General features: G+C 31.1%; 1 protein-coding gene across 1 annotated transcript in view; it reads right to left on the reverse strand.

The window, feature by feature from the left end:
* LOC128989091 (pyrokinin-1 receptor-like) overlaps positions 1-26,525 on the reverse strand; it is a 99,344-nt gene that overhangs the window by 8,921 nt on the left and 63,898 nt on the right. The window contains exons 2-3 of the mRNA XM_054410950.1: positions 15,873-16,149; positions 13,963-14,179 (exon numbers count right to left, since the gene is read on the reverse strand). Coding sequence (XP_054266925.1) covers positions 13,963-14,179; positions 15,873-16,138 — 483 coding nt within the window. The 5' untranslated portion in view covers positions 16,139-16,149. The remainder of the gene's footprint in view (positions 1-13,962; positions 14,180-15,872; positions 16,150-26,525) is intronic.

Below are 26,525 nucleotides of genomic sequence, written 5' to 3' on the forward strand. Positions count from 1 at the left end.
TGCATAGCCCATCACGCTTTACTGAAACACCCTTTATTACTTTTTCAAATATTTAACTGTCCTGGGACATTACATCCACCCTGATTAATTTTATTGATGAAAAATATAAAATTATGTTTTATGAAAGAATGGTTGATCCTACATAAAAACTGTAATAACCTTTTTTGTGCAGATTTAAAATAGCTACATTTTGGTATCAACAATTTTTTCATAATCAATCAATCAATCAATCAATCAATCATTAAGATGGGGACGACACTTAAGTGCGTATTTTAACCCAAATATGAGCGAAGGATGAGTGTAGAATGGTGTGAGATGATCTGTGTAGCTTTGTTACTGACTAAGATCAGCTGTTTCATTAGCCAGGATCATTCATTTAAAGCCCAATGATCAGGAACAGCTGAGTCCAGTTTCGAACCATCAAAAAGCTACTGACTTTTCTCAGGATCGAACCGGCGACCTTTTGATTAGTAGGCGAGCACTATAACCACTCAGCTACCCAGCCAGTTAAATTAATTATAATATAGCCAGTTTACATAACTCTAACGGTTACTGATATAAGTAAGAAAACAAGTTTGTGATGGCGGCCATTTTGTTTTTTACCCACAGCGTTCAAACGCACCATTTTCAAGAGTGCCACCATCGAAATTGTATTTCTCCAAGGTCACACGAAGAGATTAAGACTACTCCCACACCTGCCTCATGAAGGAGCACACGGGAGCCTGTATATGTACATTTGACAGGGGACTATGTAGTAAATAAGTACAACTGAGCACCCTGAATATTATATTTTTAAAAGAAGTGACATGTTTTGGACATAAGTACATTTTCAAACTTCAAAATACATACATTAAATACTTAACTGTTGTTTATATTAATTGTTTGTATATAAATAAATATAATTTAGATGTACAGATGATTTATAGAATTAGACAGGATTTGGAAAAATATTTTGTTACTGATTATTTAATTCTAAAATTTGGTCAAAGATTGGGTTTCTTGAAGGAATTTGGCTATTTAAAATATGATTAGGATTTTTTAGATTTTCATCGTATATGAAATATTCTTCAGTTGAATCCATTCGATTTCCTTTGTTTAAAACTTTTAGAATTTTCATATTGTTTTTTTTTTTTATTTGTGTAATTGTGGTTGGTCGATAAAAGGTGTTCAGCAAAGTTTGATTTCATGGATGTTCTGTTGTTACTCTTAAGAGCTTGAATGTGCTCTTTGAATCTAGATTTAAAAGAGCATCCTGTCTGGCCTATGTAGAAGTGTGCACAAACAGTGCAGTTAATTTTGTATATGCCAGGTTAAACTTGGTATGTAGGTTAAGGTACAAAAGCCCCATGCTGGAAAAAATCATCTTGATTCAACCAAAAACTTCAAAATGGTGGTCTTTTTAATTTTTTAAACTTAAATTACACAAAAAGGGCTAATTTTATGAAAAAAATGTGAAGTACACTTTTATTTGGAATTTATAATTTATTCCCTATCAAATAATACCAAGTTCAAAAAGATCGAATAAGAAATAGCTGAAATATTACGATTTTTTGTTGTAAAATGGGGTAAAACTGACTAGCTTCTGCCATTTTACAACTAAAAATCGTTGGCTGTTTACTTAAGGACACCCTGTATGCATTAAGATACGATCGTGAGAACAATTATTTGTATCTTTAACACATGATTGTGCATAAAAGAGTCTTCATATTAATTATTTAATTTCAATGAGGTCGTCCTAGCAAGGCTAAACACATTTATCACTCACAATAGACGACATTGTTACAATTGGATCTTTCACTATATATTTGAATATATTCCAATATTTTATGTTAATGTTGGAAAGATTCAATTTACATTTTCATGGTGGAATGGCCTCTGGATCGTCTGAACTAACTATATAGTGGTTTAAATTACCTTGTTGCTGTTGAAACGATAAGGACCAACCACAACGGATCGTTTTGACAGTAACAATGTAATATAAATCACTATAATAGTTCATTTACATTGATGCTATGAAATGCATTCAACGCTATGGTTATATAATAACTAGTCGTAGCATGTATAATGAAAGGGCGTAGCAATTAGTTTAAAATTAAACATAGATAGAAGTGATCCCTTTTTCGTAGTTATCAACATTATACCAATTAGATTTGCAGAAGATAAAAACTCTTGATATATATATAAATTATATATGATTTATAATAATGATTTAAGCAATTTAGTTGCGTTATTGATTCCAAGTAATGCTACAATTCTTAAGCTAAATGGTTTAAGCTACCTTGCTTCATCGAGTGAACCTTACAGAGGTAATTCTGTTACGAGGTACAGAATTAACTGTAAGGAAGGGACATGAGGTCCTAAGTTTACTTCAATAAAGAAGAATTTTCATTGAATCATTCATTCATTCTTTCAACCTTTGTAGTTAGTACTCATCTATTATTATAAGACTTCTGGAGTCTATCATCAGGTGTGAGAATCAACTGGGGTGTGATGATGGACTCCATTACTCTGAAATAATAGTAGTGTAAATAGTAGTAGTGTGAAACAAAGGATGAAGGAACGAAACAAGAAAACACAAATCATTTAGTTCAAATTTAGTGATCCAGAGGGTACTACGCCATAACACAATTTAATTACCTAATATGCCCCCTGGTCATTTCACAGTCATATTTGAGGAATATGTGAATTGTGAACCTCATTTTTGTTTTTAGTTTCTATATTTTATGAATTTAATTTCCTTATGACGCACCGGTAAAATATATGTGTATACTTTCATTTTGTATTATAAGGTGTTTAATTTGGCATGTTTGACGAAACATTATGGACTATTTCCACCTAATATTCTAACGTATTATTTACACTATTTTAATAACTTTAATCAGTGTTAATGAAATAAGAAGACGGTTACAAAATATACTATCAAACGTTTGCCAAGTTCAACACGTCTGGTGAAAATGAACAATATTAAAATGTATTAATGACCTATATTTTATCATAGATGAAGTGATTTTATGTAACGCTAATGGGTGCGGTAGCAACTAGTTTCGGTTCAACACTGGAACAATCTTAAGGTTCTACAAGGACATTGTCGCTACTTGAGAAGGTCGTCACAGTTCATACAAAAAACCACAAAACATCGAAACATTAAAAATATTAAAACACGATGACCTTCTCAAGAAGCGACAAGGTCCTTGTAATGCCTGAAGATAGTTCCAGTGTTGAACCGAAACTAGTTGCTGTCGAAACCATTTGGATTACATAAAATACATTTATTTAAACCACTTATATTGTATATTGGCAATCTATACATATTGAAAAATGAGCCAATGAACAGTTTACACTATGATTCATATTTATATACATTTTATTCAAATATAAGGATGCTAGGTTCTGCGCATATCCATAATTAAGGAGCAAAATGCACTTACTTGGCTCTAGTTGAAGGTTGTGTCCATAATATAAACTTAAAAGATTCCATGTTCAAGAGTAATTAAAAAGTTACATTTCAATGAAGATCTTTTTTATGAAGATTTGCCATCCTTGCAAGTACACTTTAATTAAAAAAGATTATGAATGGATATAAGTAAAATAGAGACGCTAATTTAATAATAATAGGTAATTTTTTTTCAGTTATAACAATACCAAGCAAGTAGATCCAATATTATTTATAAAATATTTGTCTAAAATGTATCTAATAACTATTTTTCTGATCGAAAGAATAATTCCCGTTTACTTATGGTTCGCTTAACTATTATTAGCAGTATCACCATACTAAAATAGTTCGATTATGTTAACATTGGATGTATTAATCTATTTCCCTCATAAGATATAAAGTATATGATATAAATGATTATCATTGGTAGTTTAAACATACCACTTTAAGAATAGGCAATATTTAAAAATAAATGTGTATTGTATTTTGCTTTTATTTCGGTACCTTTTAACATAATTGTAGGTTTTAATTGCTAGTTTGCCAACACTTTCGTGCATGTCCAAGTTTTACGAATTTATCCTTAAAATATTCATAAGGGAAATTTTCAGGAATTTGCAGGGAAATTTATGCAGAAAGCTGCTCGTAGAAAATGCATTAACGACACGACAGGCCAAATAGAATCTGTAACATAATATAAAACGCCCGTTTTATAACTGGTTTGGCCCCTGATTATATTACGATCGCGTTTCATTTCTGTATGTTTAATGATTTTTAAGGTACTGAATAATAACATAATAATAATATATTACAACCAATGAAAAATACATTCATCCCTTGAACTACTGTTAGGTAGTCCTGGTTAACTTTTGACCATTACAGTCATTAAAAAAAAGTAGTAAACTGTTTCTTATAACAAAGGAATGTATTAATATCAAAATAGTACATTCGCATGGTTGAGTTCAGATTAAAGTAATCAAGTAAATTATTAATACAAAGAGTTTTTTAATTAATTAAAAGGTTTCATTACAACACGCTCAAAAAGGAAACACAATTTGGTCCCTTTTGTGGGAGATTTTAAAGACTGTAGTTTTAAAATATAAATCACCAAATCTAAATATATAAACATTACCAAAGTTTTTTACGCAAACTATTAAATTAATCCTTCAAAATTGTTTACATAATATACAGGGTTTTTCAGAATTCGTGTCTGATATTTTAGCGTATCATTCTTGGGTAAGAAACATATCCAAATATCATATTTAAATCGTCAGGAACTCATTAGTTACTCACACCGCCACCATTTTGTTTTTCACTTATTACCTAATTGTTTTCTAAAAACTGGTAAAAGATACGAAATTGAAACTTTGCACAAACATTCATGACGACTAGACAAAGCTACAACAAAATTAAGACAATTTTAAAACTCGTAAAACAAAATGGCTGCCATTTAAAATTTTGGTTCTTAAATAACTCAAAAACCGTCGTTTTTACAAACGTTTTACATTAGTAATAACTTCTTTAAGGTAATTTAATTACAAATTGATAGATACCCTAGCTTTTAATATTGGGCAAATATTAACTGAGATATGGCAGATTTAGTAATACGTGACCGCTGGAGGTTAGTTTTAGTGCATACTAGAGGCACTTTTAGAGGCATGTGGCTGCCAAAACAATGGAACAATCTCCACCCGCTTTGTAAGTTGTTTTTAAGTGATTTTAGATTATTTCAAACAATAAAAAATGTTACATTACCCCAAAAGTGCTTTTTATCAATTATCTATCATTAGGATAGCTTAAAATGCGCACCTTGTTACTGTTTTTAAAATTCACACAAAACGCCCAAACTTTTTTATCAGCTGTTAAAAAAAATGATTATGACAATTTTATGCCATCCTTATGATAGATAATTGAACACTTTTGGAGTTATGTTACATTTAAATTATAGTTTGAAATAATCTAAAATAACTTACAAAGCGGACGGAGACTGTTGCATTGTTTTGGCAGCCACATGCCTCCGCATGCACTAAACCTCCAGCGGCCACGTATTACTAATTCTGCCATGTCTCAGTTAAATTTGTCCAATAAAAAAAAACTAAGGTATCAATCAGTTTGTGATTAAATAACCTTAAAAAATTTATTCTTGTAAACGTTTTGTAAAATCAACGGTATTTGATTTATAAAAAAAATAATGGCCGCCTTTTTTTTTCTTACTTTTTTAGCTTTGTATATTCGTCGTGAATGTTTGTGCAAAGTTTCAATTTCGTATCTTCTCCTACTTTTTAGAAAACAGTTAATAACTGAAAGAAACAAAATGGCGGCGGTGTGAGTAACTAAGGACTTCCGGATGATTTAAATATGATATTTGGATATGTTTCTCACCCAGTAATAATACCCTAAAATATCCGACACGAATCCAGAAACATCCTGTATTATATTCGTACTTGTAAATAGTAAGCATCGAAGATGTATTAGTCTTGTCGAACTAAAATAGAAAAAGCCATGTATTTAGCAAATAAATTACCTTCAGCCAATCTCTAGAATTAAAAATATCGAACAGTGTGATCTAAAGAATGTTAAGTCCTTTTGGAAACACTCTGTATAGTTTATGATCCTATTTACTACATTTACTAATAAGTAATAATAATAATAATAATAATAATAATAATAATAATAATAATAATAATAATAATAATAATAATAATAATAATAATAATAAATAATAAGTAACGGTTTTCAACACGAGATAAAGTTAAACTACATACATACATTTCCGGTCTAAAATGTGCTCAATTTTCTGCCGCTTTTGCTTCGGAGTGAAAAAAAGTAATTGTATTTGTTGTCGTAACACTTGCTTAGCTCTTGTTGAAAAGTACTTAGCATTAGATCAAAGTCCATGCGTAGGTAAAACATCTCAAATTGAATAAAAAGTATATGGAACGTATTATTTTAGTTCTATTATATTGTTAATTATATAAGTCAAATAAAAGTAGTCAGTTTTTCAGTACATTTCAAAAGTTTCTTTATTAACGAGTCCCCCCTCATATCTTAACAATATTAAAATATGAGATACTCAAACTTCACAAATAAGTAATACAGTATAAAATATTGATCAATGAACATACATATATGCAATTAGTGATTTACAAGTTCTTTGAATGTTTAGAAAAAGTTTAAGAGGGAATAAGAAACATGTAAAATCTTTAGGCAGGTTACTGAATCAAGTAGTTGGAGGTTTAATTGGTTTGAGATATGATATTTTTACCTACGGTATTTATAATTCAGTAAAATTTTTTTCGATGATTTTCATTACTTTACCAACTATACTAATCTTTTCAATAAAGATATTCAAATCTAAAAACAAACGTAGAGAGTAATCTTGCAGAAACTAATTGTCCTCGATGGAAACCTCCTTGTAATCTTTAGAGTAAATATCAAAAGCGGAAACCTTCTATTACATGGAAATGCATAGTCTAGTCTTCCTCAATCGGATTGGCCACGTCTTATTCTGCTGCACCGATTACATGAGGTTGCTTACCAATATTGTCAAACAAACCTAGACTTGATACTAACAATGAAGGGATAAGTTAGTTCTACTTGCGTTTTACTCGTCAGTTTCCTTTGTGGCGTTTCTCGCTTTGAAGACCCAAAGTAAGTAGCAGAGTTAGATAATGACTTAAGATCAGCGTTTTCATCAGTCAGGTCAGGATTATTTATTTAAAACCTTACGATTGGGACCAGCTGGGCCCAATTTCACACAAACTAAAAGATACTGGCTTTTCTCAGGCTCGAACCGGCGACCTGATGATTAATAATTAATCATCAGGTCGCCGGTAGATTATAACAAGATTATAGAGATTATAACAAGACAATTGTAATTATTATAATTGTCTTGTTTCTACGTACTCAGAAATGCAACGCAGTTATTCATTTAAACTAATTAATTAATGTTTTTTGTTCTACGCAGCTTAGCATCTAAAGATATAAGAGCAATACTTTAAATGTATATTCAAATAGCTTAAGCTCCGGATAAAGAATATATAACACAATTATAATATATATAACATAAATTATCACGTACACCTTCATTAGGTTTAACCACTTAACAAAGAGCTTTGGACATCGCAATAATAATCTTTATTGCAGACCAATTTACTTTGAAATGTTTTGAAAAACAATTATAAACATACTTAAAAGACAACAAGAACTTAAACTCGAAAAGCCCTTAGGGAGTACAATGCGCAAGAGAACGTGTACAAAATATCACAAAGTGACTTTATTCATACATTACATCGGCCCTTTCCTTGTAGCATAAATCTTATCTTGTACTATGCGACAAACTTGTATATTATAACGAGCGTTAGCTTATTCTTATAAGTTGTTTACAATATTGAAAGTTGTTATATTTTCGTCCCATTTGTATTTTTTTTATTAATAGTATTTTTTCATATTATTTCTAGTTAGCTTCAATCTGTTGATCCGAAATACAAACCTATTCGTTAAAGTCAAATTCATTAAAATGTCAAATTCATCAGGGCGTTATTTTGAACCGACTTCCCCACTACCAACAAAAGGAGGAGGTTCTCAATTTGTCTGTGGCGATGTTGTTTTTCCTATGTATGTTCACCATTTTCTCTGTGATTCTTTTACTGATCAGCGTGGTTCCACCACCAAAATAACCAGGAGAGTTTCTATTTGGTACCATATATAGCATTATGTTTAAGAAAAATATTTGTTTGGTGAAAAATGCTGAAAACCTTAAATATTCTACATTTATTTTGTTTATATTTTTGCAGAGAAGGCAATAAATAATAATAACATTCCTACAGCTGTTAGTTAAAACCATTTAAATGAAGCTACAGACAGTTTCTTCATGAACCAGTTGCTTCATATTGATTAATAAACTATTTCTTGCCATGGAGCCTAAAAAAGTTACATAGAAAAATGCATTTTGTTTTGGTTACTATAAAATAGGCATTTCAACATTTGACCTGATTTGTGTATGATTCTGTTTTGAGTAATGAATGTTCTGACTTATAAAAACATAGTGAATAGCTGTGTTGGAAATCGAGTTATTTTGATATAGTACAATTATAAAATTATAACTTTTACAATTATTAAATACAGAGAAAATGTTTTAAATATTGTTATTTATCAGAATGAAATAAGTTCTTTATTATTCAATAATTGTAAAAGTTCTTTATTTTACACAAGTTCTAACAAGCTGTATGATATTGACAATTTAAGGTGTATTGTGAAAACCAAATCATTCGTAAAAGAGGTCCAAATATAAATTAGATGCAATTATTCCTTAAACGCAATAAGAGGTGTGAGATTGCATAATCGTCAATCGTCTTAAAAGTGTTAATATTTTAATTACTAAACATGCATTTGAAGATGTGGAATGTTTATTAATATTTTTCACAGTCAATAATATTATGCCTGCTTCGGAAATGGGAAGCTGATTTGCAATTTCGACTACATCTTGAGCAAACAAAACCACCTACCCCTTACACAACTTTTAGCTGAGCCAATCATATACATATTTTTCAAAGGTATTAACTGTACGTGATATCAAACAATTTTCTACTTTTAAGAGGAGTTGTTAGTGCTGGTGGCTGAGGAATAACTTTCTTATTGTTCCAAAAGGCTTGGGACCTTACTGTATTTCGTTTTATAATGTAGAAGTACACCAATTGCAGGAAACGATGATGTCCGGCATTTCAATGTCTCTAGGAAAGACATTTAGTTTTCATTAGGCCTAATGTAATGGACAACTCATTGTTTTTTTTTGTTGGAAAATCCAAAAATGTTAATTTTTAATAATCATTGATTATGTAACCTGAACAGGTGACTCAAGCAGTTTAAAAATAATGATTGTTCTGTGGCACTTTTTATTGTTTCAAACAGTTTTGCTTTTAAAAAAAACTTCAAGTAATTAATACATAACAAATTATACCGTCACTAAAAATCATGAAATAGTTTATTTTTTTAAAAATATACAACCGACTTCAAATGCTCTAAAAGAATGAACTAATTTCAATAAAGTAAACTTTTGTATTAGTCAAGCTCACGTATTTCAAGTCGGCGCAGCTCTAACTGCAAAAATATGAATAAAATGAAAGATATTGAGAGAGTATTTTGAAAATCAATAAATTATCGCTGGATAACATAACTATATAAAAAACATACTGAACTGATTTGTTTATGTATCAAAGGAAGTATTTTCTTGTATTTTATGTTTACTTCAGAATGATTGCATTGTGAAAATAACACACACAAATGTTCTATATGAATAGGAAAATTATTTATTTTGATAATATGATAGGGAAAAGAAGCTAGTTTAAAATTAAAACGTTACTTTTCCAAGTTAGAAATATGTAAATACATTATAATCTTTTTAAAAATACTTGTTAATACCACTATAAGATTATAATCAACTTTAGTTATAGATAGTCATCTGCAATGTGGACATCCTCTTTAAATTTTGTATCAAAAATCATCATAGAGCCGCGCCGACTTAAAATACGTGAGCTTGACTAATACAAAAGTTTACTTTATTGAAATTATTTCATTCTTTTTAGAGCATTTGAAGTCGGTTGTATTTTTTTACAAAAATAAATTATATAAACTTGTAATTGCAGTGTTAAAAATAATATAATGATTAATCTGTAACTAGATAACCTGTTGCTCAAAATCGAGCAAAACTGAAACTTGTATTAAAAAATAAACAAAAAACATAAACAGCAAGACCTTAATCAAAGAGTCACTCTAAAATAATTTATATGGCTGATTATAGAAATATAAAAATATTATGATGCAAAAAATATGAAAGTAATCTACAATATTAAAAATACATTCACTCTCATACTGCTTTGGTTATCTCTTATGTATAGTAGGCGAGTGCACTCTATGAGCACGTAGATGTCAACCACACACTGTAAAGTGAGCTTTTTGACATAATGTAACTCAATTCCTCTCTTGACGCCAACCATCGCTACTCTTATTCTAGCATTGTTAAATTATTTCTTTGATGTGTTCTTTTTTTAGGCGTGTTTAAATTAGGGGCCCCAACTCAAGTCTCCGGTTGGGAACATAAGAGGGTAAGCAAGTGATCACGACAGATCTAGAATGGATACGCGTTTAACATTATTAGTGTTGGAAAAAACTATACGATTTATTTGGCCAGGTGGTACTTTGTTTTCAGCTTTAAAAATTGCTGCGAAATCTACACAGGTAGCACCATTGTAGCGAGGAAAGACACTTCTTCTGTCTCTTATTATGTACATAAGAATCTCACTTGACTCCTCGGAGCTCTCGTCCCTACATAATGTCTGCCAGAGTCTTCAAAGATTTGCAAATGGGTTGGCATTGTGACCCTATTTCCCGCATATTTTTTCATTGAATTTTTTATTGAATTGTGCGTGATTCTCCTTTGGGTTCTAGTGAAATTGTCGTAGTTACTTATATATCTGTGCGTATTCAGGGTCATCACCTTCTTGAGGAATAAGAGGACCCACTCGGTGGTAAAACGTGTCACGGATCTTAATATTGTAGATCCCCTGTGGAACTTTCTCTGAGCTTCGGAGCTGACTATGGTAATGGAGAATTGAATTGACGAACTTTATCCAAATAATTTCAGGATATAAGTCTCACAGTCCTATTTTCAGATTGGGAGTTGCCAATAAGAACCTGAAGGTATGGTGAATTGCACAAATGAGGTAAACAAACCTTTCATTTATGGCAACAAAGAGTACAAACTTAACTGTCTCGGCCAGTCTTTTCTTGCTTAAAAATATGTAAGCCACTACAATGTAAACATTTCACGTTCATTTGTCCGTGATTGGACTATCACAACGGTGGTACTACCACTATGTACCCATCGTTCAATTGAGAGGTTGATGCAAGCGGTCATGTTCGCGTTCCCTCCAGCCACTCACAGTTCTTCGTCCTACTGGCGGCATTTGATTTTTAATTGAAATGAAATAAGAAAGTTAACCAAACAACAGAAAACACTATAAAGGAATTGGAATTTTGATACACATTGTAATTACATGATAATATGGTAATGTAACGGGTAACTGCCCTGTGAATAATCACTTTTAAACATTCATTTCATCACATCAAACTGTAACTACATTATAATCAGTAAAATACGATGTAAGGTAAATCAAATTAACCATAGAAAAAAAAAATTAAATATTTATTCTTAAACACTTTGTTGTCTAGTATTGATAGGAAACTCTTCATTATGAACCAGACTTAGTAAACAGATTGAAACAAAATATAAATTCCAGCTTTTCTCTGAAAGTTTTGAGTCCTCCAGTCTGTGGTTAACCTTAAAAAAATATTTCAAACTACGTCCATATGTTATTTGTAAACAAAGGGAAATGAGTTTGATCAAATGTCAACACATAGCGCTGCCTTCCAAACTTTAGCCCTTAAGTGTACTTAAGTGGTGCACCCCAGTGGCTCTGCAGTTTCCCATGTTAACCTTATGAGTACTCATATTTAAATGGAATTAATGAATCTTAACAGCTGTTTCAATTAAACAAGTTGGTTCTGTTCTATGGTTCTATGATGTTCAATAGCATTTAAGTTACAAGGATTACCATCAGGGTGCAGCACTATTATTTCTTTTACATTTATGACAACAGCTAATTTGCAACCAAAAGGTGAGTGAGCGTAGCGAACAAACTTCAACCAGGACGTAATTGAGCCATGCGAACGAGCTCACTTATGAAGTTAAACGGGGCAAAGCCCGCGGATACAGCTAGTTGAGTTATAACTGTGAAAAGAAAACTGCTTGCGTATCAATATATAGACAAGCAATAGACTAATTATGCCATACCAGAATCTGGTTTGTACCGCCTTTGATGAATAAGTTTAATTCCAATCTCTAACGTTAGCATCGCTGATTGACAGGTACAAACTTCCAGTCCCATTAGTAAGGTTATCACCTAACTATTGAAAATTATGGTAGTTTCATACAACTAGTGATAGCTTAGGTAGTTACTATACTACATTACCTTTTCTGTTAGTGTAAATGTTAGGACATCCGCGTGTTTACAACAAAATAACCAACCAATTTTGATTTTATTCCCACCTATTACAAGCTTCAGTATATTATCGTGTAATCACGGACAATTTGGAGTCAAGGCCAATGATATAGTCTGAAGGAAATATTATATGTTTTCCTTCCATAGCATGGAAATAATCACATTGTAAAAGTTACTTTGCAGAAATATTGTAAAATCCTGCAGTCAAATAAATGTTCTGTATGAGTAAAAGGATGCGTGTGGTAGAAGTAAGGATCTCACAATTTAATCAACAGTGTGATCAAAACCAAAGGTGTTAGAAACCAAAGACACTTTTATCGTGGAACACATACAAAAAACTCAGTTCTAAGAATGTACTGATATCACTACAATTTGTTCAATTAATTTGTTCAGCATGGTGCAATATGTTTGCTCTGAAACATCAGAAAATTGCTAAATGGGTTAAATATAAGTCAGATACGCTAAGCTAGAAACAAATCCAATGCAAAAACATTAACAAAAAATAAAAAATTAAAAAACTAATCTTAAAATATGTTATGCCAGGCGTGAAATTTGATCTGATTTTTGCATGAGATTTGTTTTAAATCGTACACTCTTTTTATGTCAATAACATACCATTTCACACGTAACATATAATCAACTAGTACACCTTCTGTTTAGTAAATAACGAAAACAAGTAAATATATCACTATTTACTTGCAGGTGAACGGATAGGAAACTATAATTGGCTGAATAGTATTTACAGAATAATTTTAGGCTACTAAGTTATGTTGGTGTTTTGTGATGACAAAATTTTATTACGATCACACAAACTCGCATATTAAATTAAATGATGAACTATATGTTTCAGTGACCATTCAAAATGTAGATAGTTTATTTGTTTTACAAAAAAGAGCCATAAGAATGTTAAACTTAGATAACAACAAAACAGTATTTAGCTTCGTTAAACATCTTCACTATGTAAGCATTTCAAAAACTATAATAACTCCAAAACCTTAAATGAATTGGAATATAATTTCAATGTAGCCACACACCATCTATCTATCTATATATTTACTTATTACAATGTGGGTTCTCCTGTTACATCCCTTTTCAACCAATTTATACGATTGAGGTGTTATTTTAAAGATTGATCCAGTGGACGAATTATAATTAAAAAGGCAATAACCTTTAAGCCTTAAATTTTTATTTTATCTTGGGTCTGTATTTTTCATCTTAAAAGTTACCTTTGAATGATATTGCATTATTCGTTATACATCGGAGACTGAAATACTATCATAATACACAATTTGCATTTGGGTCTCATCGTGAGTATTAAACATCAACGTGATACTTCGATAGCTCCACACCTTTCCATTCTATAACTGATTTCAGCTTCAAAATGGGAGGTGAAAGTCTAGTACCTCAAAGATACTATTCCTAGTGTGTTCCACAACTAAACAACAATTAAAGTAAGCTACTGTCATACGTTACCTGAGGAATGGCGAATGTCAAGGCCACAGCCCATATGACAAGGATCAGTCTCACGGCCCTGGACAGCTTGCTGAGGGTGTGTGAGTAGAAGGGGTGGCAGATGGCTACGTATCTCTCTACAGTAAATGCTGTGATGGTGAGAACAGTAGCGTTGGCTGACGTCTCTGCTGCTAATCCTCGCAACACGCAGAACACTTCTCCGAACACGTAGGGATACCTAGGGAATCACACTTGGCTATATGTTCCATTAGAATATACAGGGTGTCCTGTAAGATATTCTAACTAAATTGGGAATGATCAAAATAAAAAAAATTACGAAAATCAATAATAAAGATTTTTTTTTACACCTTATTAATTGTGTTATCTACCAATTTGCTTTTTGTTTTAATTTTATATCTTAAAAACTGTTAACATATCTTTTATGCCATTTGGTGTACGGTTTTAAGGAGCCACAAACATTTTGGAAAACAGAACTAAATACTAAGAAACATATGTTGGTTTCAAAATGGTAGGTATTTCAATTTTTTTTTTTAACTAATTGGTATGGCTAATTTAATGAAAAATATTAAGGCTACTGTAGTATTTAAAATAATCTATCAAACAACACCAAGTAAAATAAAATCTAATAATAAAATAGCCTATCTGAGGAATCATGATTTTCAAGCGTTAAATGAGGCGCATAACCAGCTTTTCTTATTTTGCCTGGACTGTACGATAAAAAATATTTTAATCTAAATCTTAATTTTAGTACTTACTTACGGGACACCCTGTTTAGAGATTAAATAAAATAATAGGGAGTTATAGGTCCATAAAACTGTTATGAGTATGAGATATGCTTAAATCACGTGCATCTAAAGTCAATTAAGCTTTGTTGGAAGAAAATTCAAAAAGAACGCTTTTCCAAATATGCTAGAGAACCCTTTAATCTCCTCAACTTGATGTCTTCAATATTAGGTTACTAAATTAATGCAATGAGGTAATCTTGTTTGGTAAACTACATAAATGATTCGGATCTGTGAAAAGAACAAGATATGCAGTCTCCATTGTTGTCAGGGAAATGGTGTGCATCCTGAGGCTAAAATAGACCATTGTAATGAAAAGGTAACTGGAGAGCTTTGAATGCTGGTCTCTGCAACCTATTAATTGTAAAGAGCAAGCTTTATCATGTCAGGAGTTAAACAGAAATATCCATTGTAATTTCTTTACGTGCGTTGTTATATAACGACTAAATCTCAATATTAAGTTTTCAAAAGCTGGCAATCCAGGATGGATTTAGTTAAATAATAATTTACAAGATTATCCTAAATTACGTTAACTTGTATTTCAGCAAACTCTATTCATAGTTTAAACATTATAGAATACATGATTTAGAACGATACAATGTACGTTTTACTCAAGAGAATGTGTTGAAGAGCAAAAAGCTCCTCATTAGATAATTCCAATAAGAAATCATTAATAACTAATTATTATAAGAAACATTTAAGGGATGTAAACAAAATTATAATTTTTTGCATTACTAAGTCTCTGTGTTGGATGGTATAGTATTTATCTTAAAACATGATGTTACAAAAATACTATATTTAAATGTGTCCGTGGCGAGAGAAAGCCACTTACATACATGATTAAAATCTTCTATACAAACAATCTCTCTCTTAATACAACAACGCTTTATCAAGATAACTAATGTTAAATATTTGGGTAATTTTCTTATTTTTTTTTATAAACTAGAAGAGTACTAATAATAAGTATGATTACAATGAATATAATAACAATAGTCCATATAATTGATCCTGTCCCCTAACCCTCCACCTGGGGCTGGCCTGAGCCTTACAATTGGCCAATCCCCAGATAGACGGTCAGGGGACAAGTTCCATCATACACCATTCAACTAAGAAGTGCATAAGTCCCACCTTGACCAGATCGAATACATCTCCTGAGGAAGACCGGAAACAAGAAGAAGTAAGTCGGAAATAGCGAGGCTGAAGAGATAGTAGTTGGTCGCTGTGTGCATATGCTTGTTTCTTGCAATGACAATACAGGTGACGATGTTCCCAGTGACTCCGGAGAAGAAGATGATCGAGTAGGCGATGGTGATGGGGATGACGATGTAGAGAGGGTCTCGCTTTGCGGGTAACTGTAAAGTCTCAGTCACTGAGTGGTTGAAACTTCCCTCCATCACACCGTCCTCTGAAACATGCAATACTATCACTAGGGCCGAAAGTGACTTTTCCGGCACGCGCTTAAGTTACATGTGTGAGGCAAAGCCGAACACATGAAAACCAAATTTCACGGGAATAATAGAGCAAGTGGTGGAAAATAACTTTCGGTACGAACGATACTCCTAATCAAGACGCGAAAATACACACAATCCTTATTACTAAAAGACCTAATTAGTATTATAATAGGTTAGACCACGCTTTATAATTGAAAATCTACTTCACAACGTATATAGTTTCGGGATTATAGATTTTTTTAGATAAATATATTTACTTTATTTGGTTTAACATTTTGTAATGTGTACCAGTTCGTAAACTTTCACAGCGAACAAAATAGTTAGGAATTAGTTATTAGTTGGTAATTAGTTATATATATATATATATATATATATATATATATATATACAACTAGTATATATTGCTCTTTATATTCTTCCTGGATTTCTGTGGTGGAAGGTGTTACCTCTGAAGCTTTCCCCATCAAATCATCAGGAATGTTAGTTACATTATGAGCAATATTTCAAACACGCATAATGCTAAAACACAGCAACTTAAACGGTTATCAGCAATCTGACACATACTTTCTCCATGGGTAAGCACTGGACATAACTATGATATATTACAAGGAAAAATCACAAAAGTTTCAATAACTTTTGAACCGTAATTGTTACAACGATGGGGGTAGCACTATTTTGTTTAGAATAGTTATAAGGACCATAACACATTAATTTTAATGAAATCCGGGTTTTACCTGAAATCCGATTTTTTTTAAATGGGAAAATAGCATAAGTTACTATAACTTTTGAACAATATTTTTACGGAAATGGGATTTGTAACTATTTCGTTCAGAATTTAAAGGGCTATAACAAATTAGAATTGTATCAAAATCGTTCAGGCTATTTTCGAAGAAATACAATTTTTCCATTATTTTATAAGTTTTAATGGGGAAAACCCCATTAAAAATCTAAATTAAAAAAACAATCGCCTGGACCATGTATTTTTATTATTTTATGGGTTTTATGGGAAATAACATAAGTTACAATAACTTTGGAACCGTAATTTTTACGGATATGGGATTTGTACCATTTTGATCGAAATTTAAAAGAATATAACGTAAATATTTTTATTAAAATTGTTAGGGCTATTTTCCATAATTTTATGGGAAAATCGCCATTAAAGATCTAAATTTCAAAAAATAAAAATAAACGTCTGGATATACCATGGATTAGTATCTACATACCAAATTTCATCAAAATTGGACTACAGGTGTGGTGTAAAACAAATGTTGAAGGCAATTTTTAAAAACGTTAATGTTTATCCTTCATAAATTACAGTTGGCTACTTCAATTAATTGGTTCCTTGTTCTGTTTTTTTCCACAACATTGTTTGCTAGTTTATCCTGTTCAAATTGTTATTGTTGCTTGGAACCTATTGTGTTGTTATTTATCCTGCTCGTTATTTGTCGAAATTCATTATTTCGAGATTTCCGTTGTTATGTCTTCTTCTTTTTTTTCTTCTTCTTACTTTTGTCGTTTCATATAGCTTATCCCTACTAATGTACTCAAAAAGTTAGTTTTCACACATAAATCCTGAATTTTTTCGTAAAAATTTTGAATTTGTTTTCAAATAAATACAAGTTGAATTTGAAATAATTTTCTTTTTCTATTAGTTAAAAAAAAGCTTAGATTAGTTAAAAAGCAAAGTTAAAACACACCGACTTGTTACTTGTGAAAGCAGCTTTGTAAAATTTTAAAAGGGAGATAACATTCACAAAATTTTTACAAATCATTAAAAGACGTCTCTAGTAGTTTTCGTAATGTATGCAACGTTTTGGATGTCACGGAATTATTGCACATAAAACATTATGCTGTTGCCGTATTAATCACAAAATGGCCCAATCTAACTAAACATATATAGTTTTCAGGGCAATAATTGTAATACAGTATATAATATAGTACATAATATGTGTTTAGATCTTATTCATTACCTGTAATTCTGGAAAACAGTGTCATAGATATTGATTTTTTCATAGCAACTTAGCCCTTGAAAAAGTTAAAGTTTTGAATATATACAATGTAAGTTCTACAGTGGGTGGTTTCAGGTGTACTTGTAGACTAGAGGCAGTAAGTGCTGTTGCTGCTCTAGTGTTTATCTTGCTTGCTCTATTGATAGCTCACAGCAGATGGCTAAAATAATGACACTGTTTAATATCAACCTCAGATAATACAACACGCATAGCTTGCCTCGTACATGATACTGCAGAGAGCATATGAAGACTAAGTCAACTATTTCGATTTTATTTTATTCAAGTCGGTCTATTTACAATTGAGTTTAAGATGTTTTAAGGACTTTGTTGGAACAAAAACGGACAGACGTAGCTATTTTTTTTACTAGCCTCTAGCTCAGGATTGTTTTGCCACATTACTTTGGTTAGGTCTAAAGGGTTGTGGTATTATAAAGTAGGTAAAATCCATTGTTGATTGGCAGTTAGTTAGTTAAAATCTGTTTTATCCTTTTTTGGACAATTTTAATTCCCTTCCAGATAATAATAACAGCTTTCCCTTTAGGAAAATAAATGAAACCATCCTTTAAAGAAGCTTAAATTCTTCTTCTACTATCTTCTTTTTTTGTTTTTCTAAGGTCGGTTAATTATTTTACCTCCCCCCCCCTCCAATACATAGTATATGGAGAGTGTACAAAAAGTACTACTTAAAAATAAGTGACAGGTACCAAGATCCGAACCCACTACCTTGAGCCCAAAGTTCGTGGTGCTACCGACCCAAAGACTCACCAAATGACATGGCCTCGTTGTCTGTACATTCAAACCGTCATTGAATAACTTAAAGATCAGAATCTAAATAAAATACACTACTGAACAGTCTATATAACTTCGTCCGTAAAACAAAACATATAATTAATTCGCTTCTCTTAATTTATGTGGAAAGTAATAAGTTCTATTTTATCGCTACCATTTCTATGATCATTGTAGAATTTGTAATTGAAAAGACTTCACTGCTTTTTAAATCAAAGACTTACTGAAGTTATTAATATAAATACTTATATCGTTATAAATATCATTACTATCTCTCCAATCTTGGTTCTAATCTAATTATAAGTTTAAACCAAATTAAATACATTTTTATGATGGCAATAATCAACTGATAGCATATTTGCAAATTGATTTGAAACCCTTTCAAACTCATGAAATCTGAATTTAGTGAGTTGCAAACAGAAACAACCTCAAGCTATCAAAGGTCTTGTTAATGTAATGGATTCATAATCCGTGTTGAGTCAACTTACCTCATGCAAATTGAATTATTAACTTCTGTCCTTGGATTTTCCGACGAAATAGTAGTAAGATTGGTGGTAAAAAAAAGGCGTAGGACTATTTATTGTTATCAACATAGCGTTTTTTTATATTGGTTGCTCAAGTTACAATTGAATGAACAAATATCCACTCCTTATTTATCATTTTTGATTAATTCGTTTGGAATATTCTTGGTAGCATGTTTTAAGTTACCTACGCCAATAATTAAACGTTTATGAATGTTTAAGTGTAAAATAGTTTAAAAGAAACGATAAATACTTCTGAGAAAGCGATAAGAAAGTATGTCGCTGATAAAGTTTACAGTTCTGATTTACGAATTTTTGATCGTTTACCCAACTAGTGGTTTAGTAGTATTTTTTTCCATTATAAGGCTTAAAGTTCATAAATCGTACCCAGACAGCATCAAGAAACATTCATTAAGTTACAAAATTCAGCATCAAGATACATTTATTAAGTTACAAAATTTAAAAACTTGATGTGGATTAATATATTTTTAATGGTGATTTCCCCATAAAATACGGAAAATGTCCATAACTATTTTGATAAAAAATGTATGTTATAGTCCTTTGAATTTTGAACAAAATGGTACAAATCCCATATCCGTAAAATAACGGTTCCAAAGTTATTGTAACTTCTGCTGTTATTTCCCCATAAAACCCATGAAATAAAAAAAAAAAAAAAACATGATATCTCCAGGCATTTATTTTTAAATTTTGTTTTTTAATTGGGATTTCTTCAATGGGGAAAAATTAGATTTTCTCGAAAATTGCCTGAACGATTTTGATTAAATTTTATTTATGTCATAGTTCTTTAAATTCTGAACAAAATAGTTACAAATCCTATTTCCGAAAAAATACGGTTCAAAAGTTATTGTAACTTATGCGATTTTCCCACAAAAACCATAAAATAAAAAAAATCTGATTTCAGGAAAAAACGGATTTTATAAAATTAATGTGTTGTGGTCCTTGTAAACAAAATATTGTTACCCCCATTGGTGTAACAATTACGGTTCAAAAGTTATTGAAACTTTTGTGATTTTTCCCTGTATAAAATATCATAGTTTCTTCCACCTCTTGTCCATGATAAAGATTGTCTAAAGCTTATGAGAGAAAGTTTGTGTCATATTGCTGATACTATTTATTTATCAATACATTTAAAAATAAGAACAGTGTAACAGATCCAAGTCATTGTAATCCAATTAAACTAGAATAGTTATTAAGTTCAATTTAATTGAAGGTTATATTTTATTTATATCGATAAATAAATTATTTACTTAAATTATATTCAACTTATTGTATAGACAATGAATTATTGGCTTTTCTTTTCACAGTCGGCTTGGCTTTTCTACCAGACCAATTTCCATAATTTTGGTCTAAAATTAAAGGTATGGACGTAGAGAATTTCCATCAAGCATCGGCATTTATTTAACTGGCGCACCTATATTTAGAGTTATGCACGAAAGCAGCTTCCGTCCTGTACATTTCTTATGGGAGTTAAATTTGGTTTTTCTTTTCCGAGTTCGTTTGGCTCTTCTACCCGACCGATTTTCGTAATATTGGTTTAAAAAAAGCTATGCAAGCACAGATTAGCCATCAAGCACCATCGTTCATTTATCTACTGTATTAACAAAAAAAATTGATTTTTTTTCAAAATTTCACTTTATCTAAAGATGTATTTCAGCACTTCTAACTACATTATCTGTTTTGGTCTAAGAACCTTCAGTGAAATGCCAATTTTCAATTGAGTTATTGCGTATAAAAATCGGGCGTTTCTGAAGCTTACTCCTGAATCGCGTGTAGGACTTATCTGCAATCAATGCCACGTAACTCAATTTTTTCAGTTATTTTTTATGTTTTGGCCTTAAAGTACTCGTAGAAATAAAGGCTTTCATTGGGGATATTGATAGTTTGAAGCATTTAAGTTTTATTATTCAATCAAAAAACATAAATTTGATTATTTCTCGGATATGGAGTTAAATTTTAGATATATATTTACTCAATTATAATTACCTTTTCATATGTGTTTTGATCTAAGAACCTTCCGTAAAATACCAGCCTTCATTTGAATTGTCGATTATTAAGAACGGACGTACCTAAAGCACACTGCTGAATCACGAACAACCCAAATAGTTCCAAAAAAGGAGTTATAAATTATCGATTTATAGTTCAATAATCGATGTTTGTAGCACTTCTAGGTTTAGTGTCCGTGTTTAGTGTAATTTCGAAACAACTGTAGCGTTAGGCCTTTGCAAATGTAATTAAATATTACTTTTCAGTTACCTGTTCCTAATGGATTTTAATTATGTTGGATATGCCTAGTCGCATAACAATTGTAAGCAAAAGTAAAACCTCTGTACATTCAACATAACCTTGATATGAGCACTAGTTTATCCCTGAGTTACTTTTAGTTGAGTGAAGACGGATTGTTTGTGAATCCTCGATGAAGTGATGTGTCCTTGGCTACATTCCAGCGCTGAATGTAGTCTTCATATGTAACATAAACACTTAACTCTTGTGAAAATAACGGTTCTTGTCATTTTTTGTGAAAACCGTTATTCTTTGTGTGAAACTGTTCGCAGTGTTGACTGGGTTAGTGCTGTTCAGGACGGTACTCACCATGCTTTACCAACTTTAACTCTATTAACTCCACTAACTCTACAAACCCCACTACTTACTCCACTAATAATTCTACTAACTCCAATTAAACATACGGTATCAGCAAACTAACATATACTTTCCCCGTTAGTTTGTCAAACCCACTTTTCGACACCTATTTTATACGTTAAGACACTACAATTTCAATACATTTGAATCTTTTAAGAATTGGGGGTTGTACCATCTTGTTGAGCTTAAAAGGAACATAACATGCAACATTTTTTTCACTATTGTTCACACCGTGTTTGTGTAAATCCGTTTTACATCATTATTTTATACTAGTGTACCTGTTGCTCGAATTCGAGAAATTGTTAAGAAAGTATTACGTTATTTTAGAATGAATACCAGTCATAATTTCTGATGACTTTAAAAGAATCGACTCAAAGATTATGGGAATACTCAAGATGTACATAACAGATCGATACAATCAACATTTCTTGTAAAAATCTTATAATTTTTTAAAAGCTGACCTTGTTTTTTAGTGTTTTCTTCAAATAGCCTTACTCATGGCAGCATTTGGTTTAATAATAACGATTATAAAAACAAATAATAAAAAAAAAACACTATTTCTATTTCTTCTCCTTGGTGGTGTTTTATGACTTTCCTATGTTTCCATAGTCTGCAAATCGGCTCTTTCAATGATTACTAAGAAATGCAGCACAGTGTTTATTTAGTTTTCTTTTAAGTATATCAAATTTTCCAGGTTCTCTCGCTTTTTTCCATTATAATATTTATGCCAACCTAAATTCAAATAGTAAATATTTAATTTCAACCAAGTCAGTAAATGTTTGTACTATTAAATTAGCAAACTTATTGACTGTTTACAATTAACATATGTTCTTCTTCTCACTTTCAATTTCTGACAACAGCTGGGGTTTCATTACAATGTTTGTTTCCCATGTTAATCTTATGGAGAAATACAAAATTTTAAAGGGTCCCAGGGCCCCTCTCTCTAATTATTTCCCTAAAAAAAAGGTTTCCTGCACAACTTCACGTTATGCTCTTTCCAATGACACCAAAAACATGTCAATCGGTTCAGTAGTTTCGGAGGAGTAATTGTCACAAAAAATCTGCTTGCGTATTAAATAAGTATAGATAAATCTATGTTTTAATGGGAAAACACCATCAACAACCCAAGTTAATAACATTATGCCCCTATTATTTCGAAAATAAAATTTTTGGTCTAGGGGGTCATAAACGCATAACCAACCCCTTTCAGTGTTTGACGGAATAGCTTTAGAATTTATTTATTTATTCCAATGGCTAGATCACCAATTTACAATGTTGATACTTAAAGACCATGTGGTAACAATGTTATCAGGAAACTTAAATCTAACCCGATTCAACATTTCAAAGACAACATCAGTGACAGGAAAACTAAATCTAAACATGGCTAGAGAGACAATGAAGCGATGAAACATGAAATAAACTCTAAAAATAACAACAATGGAAACATCTGATGATAACAGCCTATCGTTGCCTATTGTTATAGGCAACTATACCTATTGTTGACGAATGGTGACTACTGTGGATTACAGCTTAGAGGCTTACACGTAATAATCTGGTACGAGGAGGCCCCTAACCGTCAATTTCGACGGGTTTCACCTAGTAGTAAATAAATGTACTCAATGCGTTTCATTGAATAGAAAAATAAATAACAGCAATTAAATTATACAGCTGATCAAAATGTAAACACTTATGTTCTTCATAAGGATAACATGGGAACTTTCAAACCCACTGGGGCAGAGCCCAAGGGACGTTTTCAAAAATGTAAGGCTAGTTTGCAAATCTACGCGACACGCTCTTTCCAATGAGACACCAATGGATAAAATCTGTTAAGAAATGGCGGAGGAGTTCAACCGACTAAGTTTCATGTAGCGTATTAATTATATAGATAACCTATCTATAACTCAATAGATGGGGTTTGTGGGCAAAACGTATAATCAAAAATTATAAATGTAATTCAATTTATCCCCAGTAAATAGATCTTGTTTGTTGGACTAAGCTGGTTTAGTAATTATTTCAAACAAACCACTGTTCACATTCTATAAATCTAATAGATTTTTAAGAAAATTAAGATAGCTGCACTTTGCATCTTAAATTTTAAAACGCTTTTGAAATTCTAAAACAAATTCTGAACTTAATTGATCGAATTGGTTAAACTATGTTTCAGATGTAAAATTAAATAAAATGCAATAAAATTACAAAAAAAATTACAAGTGTTATAAATTTTTATAATTTACATTATTTTATTCGTAAATGTTTGTTTGATGCTATTAAATCCACAAATAAACGGTTAAAGATGATAACTTAATTTGAGGTAAATTTTTGGTCCCATGTTTTTTTGAAACTTGTATAACTTTAAATATTTTTTTTGAAAAATTTAATAAATAAATAAAAGCGTCTTCAACGCGTTCTGATGAGATAAGAATCGAGTTAAATATCTGTTTCATGAAACCAGAGATGAATCTTCTAAATGTATTCAAAACAAGTCGCTGGAAAAGTGATATTTGGTTTTAAAAATATGATTCTCGAAATTCCACCGCTTATAATTCCATTGGATTTATTACCACAAATTTCTAATATTGAACTGACTTAAAATTTATTAAAATTAACTATTAACTGATTAACTATCACTACTTTAACAATAAACTGACTTTAAACTAGTTTAATGATTGAGTTTTAAATGTATTTTTTCAGTGGTACTAAAAGAACATTATACTTGACAAAGTATAATGTATTTTCTCTAGGGTGTATTTAATTAAGAATACACATACGATAGGCTTTACAATTCAATCCAAGATTAGTGAAGTTAATAAACTCAACCGACCAATTGATTGAATTATTTTAAGATAATTGAAGTAACGACTTCAATTGCCGCTAAATAATTCAATTAATTATTTAAGTTGTAAATTATGTTATGGTTATTGAGTTACCTATGGTCACTGGTTAGATCATGAGAAAGCTCAGCAGCTTTTTGATGGGTTGGATTTCTACCCAGCTGTTCTGGATCATTGGGCTTGAAATAAATTATCCTCTCTAAAATGAAACCGCTGATCCTAGTCAGTAACAAAGCTACACAGATCATCTCACCATTATACACTCATCCTTCACTCATATTTGGGTTAAATTACGCGCCTAGGTGGCGTTCCAATTTCAACGATTGATGATTGATAATTGATACGGTACACAAATTTTCATTTGACAAGAGTAGCCTCGTTTAAGGAATTTAGCTGCTAAACATTCCTTTTTAATTTGGTTTGTCTGGCATTAAATGCACAGTGCGCCACTTCTAATATCAACATTGAAAGAATATTAACAGATTATGATCACTCTGATAAACAGGGTGAAAATAAATTCTTATAAATAAGTTTCTCTTGACTTATTGCTCAAGTATAAGAACATTGAATGAGTACTTTGTGTTGAACTATTTCGTGTTCATGAACAGCTATATAGATAACAACGAATCATATAGATAACAACAATAATCTAAGATAACAACGAATTAACATGTGATATGAGTGATACATTCTAGTTTCATAAAATATTTGTCAACTTTAAAAACGGCCTTTCTTATAATATATATATCTAGTTCTTCTTAGTTAATTAACTTATAATTGTTGACATTCCTCAGGCTGATTACAGTTTATTATACACTTTGAGGTATATACCCACTGTAGAAATATTTTTAATATTGTATATAAGAAGTATAGTCATTACTGATGTAATAGTCAGATTATATTAATTCTCATATTATTGGATTTATATTCATCCACCTTAGAGTCATCATGAAAGGTAATATCATCATTCGTTAGGCCTGGGAGACAATGTTTGAACCCTACTGAAATACGCGATATGGTTTATTTTGGTACGAATCATTTTACTTCTGTGTAACATTTTATATTGAGCTCAAAGTTTTTTTAGTCACATCTTGAGTATTCATTTAAAGGGATTTTTTCAGTAAAATGTAAACTGTCTAATGCTTGTATTTAATTGTATTTTCTTGTAGTAAATAATTCACTTTTAAATTAATTTTTTTGGAAATTAGATCCCAAAGTTTATTTTACTAGTAGTAGTTGTTTGTAGGTAAGACGATCCTGGCTTATGTAATGGTAAGCATGTTATGCTGTTTACATTAGTCTATTGTTAGCGTGCCCCAGGCGTGTGAAAAGATAGAAGAGTACTCCCAAAGGGAAAATACAATAATATATAGTTACAGAAAGGTATACTTTCAGAACCATCTCTGGTAGGCCTACTTAAAATTGATACATTTTAGATATATTTCAGATACATTAAATAACGATATGACGTTGGCCTATAGGAATGCCGGATGAGAACATTTTTACAATTCAAATTATTTACTCG

This window comes from Macrosteles quadrilineatus, unplaced genomic scaffold (assembly GCF_028750875.1).
Source record: "Macrosteles quadrilineatus isolate MER2022 unplaced genomic scaffold, UCM_ALF_1.0 Scaffold_3__2_contigs__length_128488019, whole genome shotgun sequence".
Lineage (NCBI taxonomy): Eukaryota > Metazoa > Arthropoda > Insecta > Hemiptera > Cicadellidae > Macrosteles > Macrosteles quadrilineatus.